This window comes from Dromaius novaehollandiae, chromosome 20 (assembly GCF_036370855.1).
Source record: "Dromaius novaehollandiae isolate bDroNov1 chromosome 20, bDroNov1.hap1, whole genome shotgun sequence".
Classification (NCBI taxonomy): Eukaryota; Metazoa; Chordata; class Aves; order Casuariiformes; family Dromaiidae; genus Dromaius; species Dromaius novaehollandiae.
In genome coordinates this window covers 997,235-1,008,762 of record NC_088117.1, presented here as the reverse complement: position 1 = coordinate 1,008,762, position 11,528 = coordinate 997,235, and the positions used below count along the sequence as shown (strand labels likewise).

The 11,528-nt window shown below is 43.4% G+C and overlaps 1 protein-coding gene across 1 annotated transcript in view; it reads right to left on the bottom strand.

The window, feature by feature from the left end:
* Positions 1-3,309: 3,309 nt before the first annotated feature.
* The window catches only part of LOC135330409 (ankyrin repeat and MYND domain-containing protein 1-like), a 28,470-nt gene continuing 20,251 nt past the window's right edge, over positions 3,310-11,528 (bottom strand). The window contains exon 15 of the mRNA XM_064524047.1: positions 3,310-3,442. Within this exon, the coding sequence (XP_064380117.1) occupies positions 3,310-3,442 (133 nt within the window). The remainder of the gene's footprint in view (positions 3,443-11,528) is intronic.

The window sequence follows — 11,528 nt, the reverse complement described above, 5'->3', positions numbered from 1 at the left end:
TCATATAACCACAGAATCACAGAATTGTTGAGGTTGGAAGGACCCTCTAGGAGTCTGTAGTCCATCCCCCTGACTCAAAGCAGGGTCAGCGAGAGCTCAGGACCTTGTCCAGTTGGGCTTTGAATATCTCCAGGAATGGAGACTCCATGGCCTCTCTGGGCAACCTCTTCCCATGTTTGATCACCCTCACAGGAAAAAAAGATTTTTATTATGTTCAAGTGGAATTTCCTGTCTTTCAATTCCTGCCCATTGCTTCTTGTCCTGCCACTGGGTGCCACGGAGAAGAGTGAGGCTCCAGCTTGTTTACTCCCTCCCATCAGGTATTTATACACATTGATAAGATCCCCCTGGGCCTTCTCAGAGCTAAACAATCCCAGATCTCTCAGCCTCTCCTTGCACGAGAGATGCTCCAGTTCCTTAATCCTCTTTGTGGTCCTTCGCTGGGCTTGCTCCAGTAGCTCCATGTCTGTCTTGTACTGTGGAGCCCAGAACTGGACACAGCACTTCAGATGTGGTCTGACCTGTGCTGAATAGAGGGGAAGGATCACCTCCATTGACCTGCTGGCAACGCTCTTTCTAATGCTGCCCACGATGCTGTTGGCCTGCTTTGCTGCAAAGGCACATTGCTGGTCATGTTCAGCTTGTTGTCCACCAGGACCCTCAAGTCATTTTCTGCAAAGTTGCTCTTCAGCAGGTTGGCCCCCAGCATGTACTGGACTTCTGGACTCCTCTTCTCTCCAGGGCTGCATCCCATGGGTTTCTTCCAAGCAGGGCCCTGAACAGGCCAGAGTCTGCACTCCTGAAGCCCAGGGTTGTGATCCTGCTTTTTGCCTTGCTCCTTCCTTGCAGGATCCTGAACTCCATCATCCTGTGGTTGCTGTTGCCAAGGCTGCCCACAGCTTCCACATCTCTGACCAGTCCTGCCTTGTTTGTAAGTACAAGGTCTAGCAGACTGCCTCTCCTCGCTGGCTCCTCAATCACCTGAGTCAGGAAGTTGTCACTGATGCACTCCAGGAACCTCTTGGCTTGCTTGTGCCCTGCTGTGTTGTTCCTGCGGCAGATATCAGGGTAGTTAAAGTCCCCCATGAGGACCAGGGCCGGTGAACATGAGGCTTCTTCCAGTTTTCTGAAGAAGGCTTCATCTGCTCCACAGAATCACAGAATGATAGAGGTTGGAAGGCACCTCTGGAGATCATCTAGTCCAACACCCCCCCCTCGCCCGCTCAAGCAGGGTCACCTACAGCACGTTACCCAGGACCCTGTCCACACAGCTTTTGAACATCTCCAAGGATGGGGAATTCACAGCCTTTCTGGGCTACCTGTTCCAGTGCTCAGTCACCCTCACAGGAAAGAAGTTTCTCCTTATGTCCTGACGGAACTTCCTGTGTTTCCATTTGTGCCTGTTGACTCTTGTCCTATCACTGGACACCACTGAAAAGAGTCTGGTCCCACCCTCCTGACACCCTCCCTTCAGATATTTAAACACATTCATAAGATTCCCCCTCTGTCTTCTCTTCTCCAGGCTCAACAGGCACAGCTCTCTCAGCCTTTCTTCCTATAAGACACGCTCTAGTCCCTTCACCATCTTAGTAGCCCTTCGTTGCGCTTGCTCCCGTAGCTCCATGTCTCATATTGGAGAGCCCAGAACTGGATACGGTACTCCAGATGCAGCCTCACCAGCACTGAGTAGAGGGGGAGGGTTACCTCCCTCCACCTGCAGGCAATGCTCTTCCTAATGCAGACCATGATGCTGTTGGCCTCTTTTTCTGCAAAGGCACACTGCTGGCTCTTGTTCCACTTGCTGTCCACCAGGAACTGCCAGGTCCTTCTCTGCAGAGCTGCTTTGCAGCACATCAGGCCCCAGCCTCTACTGGTGCCTGGGGTTATTCCTCCCCAGGGGCAGGACTCTGCATTTCCCTTTGTTGAACGTCATGAGGTTCCCCTCTGCCCATCTGTCCAGCCTCTCGAGGTCCCTCTGAATGGCAGCGCAGCCCTCTGGTGTATCATCCTCTCCTCTCCATCATCAGCAAACTTGCTGAGGGTGCCCTCTGTCCCTTCATCCAGGTCTCTGATGACTAAGTTGAACAGGATTGGAGCCAGTATTGACCCCTGGGGGAACACCACTAGCTACAGGGCTCCAGCTAGACTTTGCGACACTCATCACAACCCTCTGAGCTCTGCCTTTCAGCCAGCTTTCAGTCCACCTCACTGTGCTCATCTCACCCCTACTGCATCAGCTTGCCTAGAGGATGTTACGAGAGACAGTATCCAAAGCCTTCCTGAAGTCAAGGGAGACGACATCCCCTGCTCTGCCCTCATCTCCCCAGCCAGTCATTCCATCACAGAAGGCCATCAGATTGGCTAAGCATGCTTTCCCCTTGTGAACTGGCATCCCCTTGTGCTGACATCTCCCAATCACCTTCTTGTCCTTCATATGCTTGGAGATGGTATCCACAATGAGCTGCTCCATCACCTTCCCAGGGATCGTGTTGGGTCCCTGGGCCCTCCTTCTTGCCCTTTTTGAAGACTGGAGTGACATTTGCTTTCTTCCAGTCCTCAGGTACCTCTCTTGCTCTCCATGTCCTTTCAAAGATGGTTGAGAGTGGCCTTGCAATGACATTGGCCAGCTCCCTCAGCACTCATGGGTGAATCCCATCAAGGCCCATGGACCTGTGGATGTCAAGTTTGGTTAAATGATCTCTAACCTGAGCCTCCTTAACCAAGTCTTCCTTTCTCCAGACTTTCTCCCTTGTCTCCAGGGTCTGGGATTCCTCAGGGCTGGTCTTAGCAGTGAAGACTGAAGCAAGAAATACATTCAGTATCTTTGCCTTCTCTCTGCTTCTTCCTGATCAGGTGGTCTGTAGCAGACACTCACAACAACATTGCCTATATTGGTCTGCCCATTAATCCTGACCCATAAGCTCTCAGCTGGCTCATCTCCCTTCTGTAGGCAGGGCTTCATGCATTCCAGTTGTCGTCTCACATAGAGGGCAACTCCCTCCCCTCACTTTCCCAGCCTGTCCTTCCTAAACAGCCTGTATTCATCCATTGTAGCGCTCTAGTTGTATGAGCTATCCCACCACGTCCTGATGATCCCAATGAGAACATAGCCCTGTAACTGCATGCACACCTAATTCCTCCTGTTTGTTCCTTATGCTGCATGCATTAGTGTAAAGTTCCTTCTGAGAGGCACTCAGTTCAACCTACTTCCCAGGAAAAGGATAAGAGCTTCCCCCGCAATGCTGTCCTTTTTGTACTTTCTTACTTATGTGTGTGCACTTGGGGTGAACCTCATTCTGCCCTGTTCTGTTAATTTTGAGGATTCTCATCTACACCACCCTGCAGCTTTTGCTTGCCAACCCAGTCCAGCACTTTCCCACTTGACTGTGGGTTGTCATCTCCCTCCCCCATCTTTCCTAGTTTTCTCACCAGGTTGGTCAGTCTGTTGGCAAAAATGAAAAACATCTTTGCAGGTGGATTCCATCTCGTCTTATCAGTCCTCAATTCTCAAAAAGGGTCCTGTGGTTTCAAAGCCAAATCCCTGTCATCAACACAGCTGCATAACCAGGTGCTGAATGTCAGGATCCATCCACTCTTCCTTAAGCCTCTTCCCTTCACTAGTAGTATCAAGGAGAAAACCACCTAGCCCCCCATGACCTCACTCCTCCCCCCCCCAGAGCCATGTAGTCACTCTTGGTACATTCAAAGACTCCTGATAGGATCATCAGTTTGCATGTGAATGAGCAGAAAGGGGTAATAGTCCAAGGACTGGACAAGCCTCAGCAACCTCTCTACAGCATCCCAGATCTGAGCCCCCAGCAAGCAGCGAACCTCCCTAGACAGCAAGTCTGTTTTGCAGATGGGCCCTCCGTCCCCCACGGGAGGGAATATATGTAATGAAGTTCAATTATGGGCCATACTGGTTTAAAAATAAATATACATTGCATTAGACCAGTAAAACCAATGGGGAGTTTGATACATTTTTAATAGTAAATATATCTACTTAATACCTAACTTGTATGTACCCCCCATTCCCAGGTTGGTTTCAATGAATCTAGTAGAATTACCTGTCCTTTAGCTCATATGTAGCATCTTGGAAAGACTTTGGCTTTAGTTTCTCAAAACTTGTCAGATTAGGTCATTTTTAACCTCACTAGAAGTGGAGTACAAGGCAGAATGTATACAATCCTATAAAAATGTTGCCCATACAATAGTAGGTGTGACTTGAAACAAGTTAGTCATCCTTCCTGTGATGCTGTCTTCCACCCTTCCTAACTTTACTTTTTCTTCTCTTTCGCCTTTCATCTTTCTCTTCTTTTTTCCCCCTTTTTGCCAATGGCATCCTTTTTGCATGCCGCACTGCTTGCATCCAGAGGTGCTTGACCTCTACTCTTCTCTGCAAAATAAACCACCATATTTGTGTAGGTGACCTTTGTTTTCCTAGGAACAATAAACTAGATATAGGTACAAGACTTAAAATGTTCCTATTGTGGCTCAGTTTATCAAGTGTGATGTCAACAGACAGACCAACTCTATCTTGGACAGCAGTGGCTACCTACTTACCTACCTATAACTTCCTAGACAACAATGACCACATACAGGAGTGTAAGGGATACTTGTTTCTTCTTGTAAATACATTTAAGAGTGTCTTAATACTGTGGTTAAAGCTGACTATTAGTTACTTCAGGACTCAATTAACCATTGAGAGTTTTTCTCCTAGGGCACAAAATAAATGCTAATTACACTGCCATCAAGTCAAAAGGAAGAGGAAGAGGGAGAAAAAGTAAAGAGAAAAGAGAAAGGAACTGAAAAGGAAAGGTCCTGAAAAGGTGGGGTGAGGGGAAGTTCAGAGGTTCTCAGAGTAACAGACTGAACTGCTCAAACTGATCTGAGTTGGGGAATTTCAGGTCATCTTCGATGAAAGACAACCATGGGAGAGGAAAAAGAAATAAAACAACCCCCACACCTCCCCTAAAAATCCCTGGCACCTTAAAATTAAAAAAGAAGGAAGACACTGGTTAAAAAGAAAAGTTTATTACCAAGAAAAAATCTTGGTACATGAACACACTCACACTTGTTCCACGAATTCTGAAAAATGTTTCCTAGCTGTACTGCTGACTTTATGCTGAAAAACGGACTTAAATTGTACATTACATAACAGTGCCCTGACGGTTCGGTCACAGAGCTTCTGTACTGCTCCACTGAATGCAACACAACAGGCATATGCACAGCTTCAAGAGGACGACACAACTGTGCTTGAAAGGGTGTCACCCAGAACTGCCAAAAACCAGGAACTAAGGAGGAGCAGTGAGAAGACTGAAGAGAGACAGTAAGGCCTCTTAAATTTACTGCTATGCCTTCTGAATAGATACAGGGCATAAAAGATGCCAAGAACAGATTCAGCAGTTTAAAAAAATGTTTCACAGATTATCTGGATAACCTTCTGATGGTACTTATATAATACATACCTTGGGGTTAATTAAAAAAAGAGCTTTTAGAGCTCTGTTTTTGTTTAGAAGCAGCTCTAGAAACAGTTGTTTCTCACTCCATTTATCTCCAACAGCTTTACAGGAGCTGCAGTGGAAGTTCCCAAGAAACTGGACCTCTATTAAAGGCCCTCCACACAGATTTTTTTTTTAATCAAGTAAACATTTGGTTAATACAGGAATAACCATGTGCCTTTACTAGTCATGATATAAATCCCTAGTCTAAATAAGCTTGAGTATTCTGCCAGCTGTAATCATTGCAGAAACTTAACACAGCTTTTGGACAGATAACAGATCAGAAATCTAATCTGTCATCCCCACACCAAATGAAACATATTAATTGACCTTCCCTCAAGCTCAGACTGTCTTGGCCATAGATTTAGATACTAGATCATCTTGAGCAGCAATAAAACAATATGGAAAGACACTGTGGAATACACAGTAGACAAGATATTATGAACAATTAAAAGGGATTATACACTTCTACAGAAATACATGCATTAGTGTGAGAAAGCTGCTGAAGAGGCGGGGGAATTACTTAACATATTTACCAAAAAACCCCAGTAGTTGGAGAATACTTTATACAGGTCAGAAATTTACAAAGATTTAATACTTATATATTAAAAGAGTAAAAATAAGAATCTGATCTTTATAAACTATTCTGTGGGTTTTCAGGTTTGTTTGATCATTTTTTCTTCAACAAAGGAGCCTGACAGCATTTCAGGGCTCTGTTGTTAGCACTGTTTAGCTGGAATGACTTGACCAGCTTTCTGAGCTTTGACACTTAGGAAAAAACCCACAACCAAAACATTATAGGGCATTTAAACAGTGTTGGAAGGATCTTCTGGATGTTATTTTTGATGGGAAAAGTAGAGGTAAAGAGTACACTAGCAAGTTCTTGCAGTCCCTGCTCTCTGGAAAAGTCTTTTTTAACTGATGGACTGGAAGTGGTCTATCCACCACTAAAGTCTATCTACCAAACCAGTGTGTAGTGTGTAGCTGCTATACTTCACAGTATATTCAGGACTGTTTTTCTACATCTCCTTCAAAATACTTTCAAAAACATATTAAGTCTGCTGACAGAGATGGTTCCAGTGTGTAGCATCTAGGTCACCATTTCAAGTGTCCCCAGGCTGACAGAAGGCCAAAACTATCAATCTGTTACTCTGTGATATGATAATGACCATTCGCACTTCACAGATACAACATGTCTAAACTGGGCCTGTCCTTTCTATCTCCTTCCATTCCTTCTATCGCCTTTCTGTATGCTTTTCTGTCTTTCTGCTCCCTTAGGTGTTCAATTTCTTTCTAGTCCCTGCATTGTGTATCATTCTCTTCTACTCCCCGTCATTCCCATCTATTCAGAACTATTCCTCATAATTTCTTTCTATTCCTAGCTATTCCTTACTATACCCCCTTCTATTCTGCATCTATTCCCTGCAATTTCCTATTATTCCATCTGTTCCCCATCATTTCTACTCCCTAATTTCCCCCATCATTCCCATCTATTCCCAGTATATTCCCTATCATTCTCTATTTCCCATTATTTCCTTCTCTTCCCACGTATTCTCCACCATTGCCTTCCATCTGTAGCAAGAATGTGCACATGGGCTGTATAGTTATCATTAGCCAGTGAACTTTTAACTGTGTTATTTTGGTGCATCCCTTGCAGCCAAGGACGCCCCTGTTTTGCATAACTGGTCACCAGATGGTCTGGCAGGGTTCATATGCTTGGAGATGGTGTCCAAGAGAAGCTGCTCCAACAAAACAGTTCAAACAGTCCATCATAACATTTTTTAAGAACAAAAGCTTTCCATTAATTTTAAATAATCATTTTCTTCAATGTCAGTTTTCTTTTTTCTTTTTTCTTTTTCTTTTTTTTTTTTTTTTTTTTTGTTCATGTAAACAAAAGTGAGGAACTAGAACTCCAGAAAACAGGAAGAGTTTTGAAGAGGAAGATATGGATGGCAGCTGTTAACAGTCACAATTCAGCAGTGAAGACTCAACACCTCACTCACCCAAGCTCTAACTACTGAGTTGCTCAGATGTTCAAAAGCAAAAGGGAAGGACAATGCCATTTAAGCAGTAAGTGCTTCTGCCAGGCTCTATCTTTAGAAGCTCAGTCTTTCATTTTGGTTTCAAGAAAATAAATAGCATGACTTGAAATACACACATCAAGGATTCTTTCATCTGTCAGTAGTTCCAGAATGGATTAACCATTGAAAACAATTTGACTAAGGAACACCTTGTGAGCAAAGACATTTTCACTGGAAGGTATGTATATATTGATTTCATTAGTCAAACAAGCTCAAATGCCTCATTGGTCTAGGAGTTTTATCAGATATCTGATCCTTTCATATTTTAGGAAAATTCCTAATCTTTTCTCAAGTCAAATCTTTTAACATAAATAAGCAATATATTGCCATTAAAGTGGTAAAATCTCTGCTGTTTGTGGGTTGGGCTATAATTTATCAGATCCGACCTGTGCCCTTCAGCTTTATTTGCTGCTTCTGCAGCATCTATCAAGGCACATTCTGCTCCGAACATGTTTTTTTATTATCACTTCATTATTCTTCTCTATCACTTTGAGGATGATGCAAAAATTAAGCTGAGTGGAGTAGCTGCTACTTTGTCTCCATTCCAGTGTCCTGCTTTGACTGGCCCATGATGGTTGCTTAGAGAAGTCAGCATGCCTGTCAGGGTGCAGGACAGTCAGCAACACACTGTGTGCTTAAAGACAGAGTCTGACCGAACTCAAGCTGGTTGGTTACCCTTCTGTGGCATGCACCGTGCCGTTTTTCCAGAAGCCTCTACCATTCCCCCAGATCATTTTTATTGTTTTCTAGTGGTTCCGATTCACAGTCTTCAGGACTTCCCTTTCTAAGTCTGTTCCCATTTCCATCCCAAACATATGAAAAAATAGTAGTAAAAACAGAGTGTTCTGTATACACGTGTTGCAGTTCTCATACATCAAATGCTGTAAAAGCAGAAGTGTGTAAGTGGGTGAAAGGTAGCTTCCAGAAAAGAGTGAAACTCAAAAGCTTTAATTATATGCAGGAGTGTAACAAAACTTTATGAAAGGAACAGGAAGAAGAAAAAGCACTTGATTAAGGTGCAAGGGAAATCTCCCGTTATTAAGAACAGTTTCATTTATTCCCATATAATCTGGGAAGTACACCACTGATATCTTATCTTGGGAAAACCGCTAGAAGATGTTTAGAACCCATACTGATAAGCATGTATGCTTCATATAAATCATCTCCAGTTGGACAGGCCTCACTCCCTTCACAGGTTTTACAAGTACCCAGATTTAAAAGACCCATCCTGGACCGACTTTTTAGTGGCTGGACAGCCACTAAAAGACAGATCAGCCTCAGAATGGCAGCAGTTCCTTATTTATCTTCACATTTCAGATTCCTCATTGTGGCTCATATGCGAGCATCTCATATGGTGACAGCACTTTAATTTCTTGTATAAATCCACTATGCCAGTCTTCTACTGCTGTGTAGTGTGTGCATGTGTATAACGTGTATAATGTCCTTTTTTTTGTCAATGACAAATGCTGCAGTTTACCTGAACCACAGTAGGGTGGTATCAATGATTCAATGCACAAAGGTCAGAAATCTCATAGATTTCTATTCTAATATGCAGATAGAGGTAAAGTTTGTACTGAAAGCCCCGTTCCTCCTAGCTTGTTAGATGTATTGAGGTTCTTCAGCTTGGAAAGTTGTATATTTATGATTTCAGTAATGAACATTAGTCTTCAGGAGCATCTTCCTTTTGTTCTGTGCTCACCTGAAAGATTCTTCTCTCTTGAAACTGACTGTAATGACACATTAGTAGCTCTCTTAAAGCTGATGGTTTTACAGACACAGCTATTCAAGGGAATAACTGAATTTTTTTTGTTTAAATTGTAACCAAAACACATTTTACTGAGCCATTACAAGGAAGACATTCCAGCTCAGTAAAACATGCACAAACAACTGTACACACATACTAGTGACTGTCAGACCTACCCAGCAATCCCGAACACTCATGCCTATGCCGCTCCTTCCAGGATTTCCTTCTGCAAGCTTCACTGCAAGTGAAGATTTCATGGCAATGAATGCAAGATGTCAGCTGAACACCAACAGAACGTCCGCACTGATAGCAGTATTTAAAAAACGGCGTCCTAGAACAAAGGCAGTTATAAAAAAAAAGCACAATATTGTTTGTTTGAAGTTTTTTCTTAGTCTGACAACGTTTGTTCATCACAGTAAAATTATATCAAAATGGCTCACAATATAGAAATATAAATGTCGTAATATTCACGGATAAAGAAACAGGAGACCCTGCAGCTTATCCTAGGAGTATTTGGGGACCGGGCTGCACACCAGCCCCTAGAAAAGTCAAACGTCCTAGTGAGGAACACTCCCAAGCCTTTACCAAATCAACATCTGCATCCTAGTGCATGGTGTGCTTCAGTTTGCTCGTAACAACCGAGTCTGGAGGTATTCACTTTCAAACTGGCAGGCAGGGCAGACAATATGCGGCCAGAAATAAAGCCAAGCAGGCAGACTTAAAAAAACTGACAGAACCTACTGGAATATTGCAGAGGCAAACAGGGCTACAGCCAGGTCCCTGCAACACAGCAAAGCTGGAAGAAGCAGCAAAGAGTGCTTAGGCAAAGATTTTCAGTGGGACTGGGAAGTAGAATGTTACTAAGTGCAAATTGGCCTATGTACCTATATCCTTTTCAGAGCATTTAAGAATCCCTTACAGCACCGATTTCCCTAATGTGGTCTGAGCCAAATTGTTCTGCACTTATGAAATTTGACCACAACATAAAGCCAAAGGTGATTTCATGCAATAGATTCATTCATGTGTTAGTATAATTTTAAAGAGCTAAGAGGCATCAGAGGCAACACTGGATGCATTACACTTAACACCAAATCAGATTTTGTAGCATTCTAGTCATGTGACATGGATTCCATTAAATGCCTTGCTAAGGGAGGTAGCAGGCAATGACCCAGACAACTCCTGTCAGTATCCAGTCAAAGCACAGCCACAGTCCAACAGAGGTCTTTACAAAAACAATTCATCCAACTTGAATTGGAAACTGCAGCAACTTTTCTGCAGAGTCCCCAGAAGAGAAAAAGACCAAGGATCAGTTCCCTGAGAGTAACAAATGTTCTATGAGAGGATAGCTACAGTGTGGGCACAGTGGTAGTCAGCAGAGGATAAGCCACAGCTAAATAGGAACAATGATATCAAGGAACTCCAGTTACTGTACAGATAAGCTGGTAAATTGTTCCCATCCTTCCATGGAGCCAAGAACAGAGGGTGGCAAACAAGGAGCTTGGGTAGAATCAGGCCTTTGCAGGGAAAGAGTTTCAGGAGAGAGTGGCAGGATCCCTGAAATAATAAGTTGTCTACCAGTTGCTGTCTCCTTTGGCTGTAAATTTAAAGGCCTGTCCAATTACAAATCATAACCTTGCATATTTGCCTAGGGCTGTATGTTGAGAACATGATACAAGTCTTGCACTTGGAAGTTTATGGGAAATTCCCATTCTTGGGCTATAGTGACCAGACAGGCAGCTGTTGAAACTAATTGAGAAAACAAAACTTGCACAATTCTGGCAAAGGAAATGGCTAGCAATTTTCACTGAGATCTCATCTCTGCCTGCAAGTCATCCCTAACATCTATTTGTAAAACGTTTGTGTGCTGCTTTAACCTTCCAGATTTCATTTTAGTTCTTGGTTTACATTCTTCCGGCTATTTCTGCATCTTATGCTACTGTTGATCCATTTTGGTTCAGCAGAAATACTACCTCACAACTTATGCCCGCGAAAAGTGCCTCAGTTCCTGACCATGATTCAAATTCTCACTTGATTCAAATACTGAGACAAAGTTCAGGATGATGAGAGTGCCTTGCTCAGAAGAAACTGATGACAGAGTACAGTATCCTTGAGCCAACTATTTCCTCCGTAACTCAAACCGCTGAGAATGCTACAATTCCAAGACTAATGTTCAAACTCTAGAAGTCTTTCCTGATTTAGAGA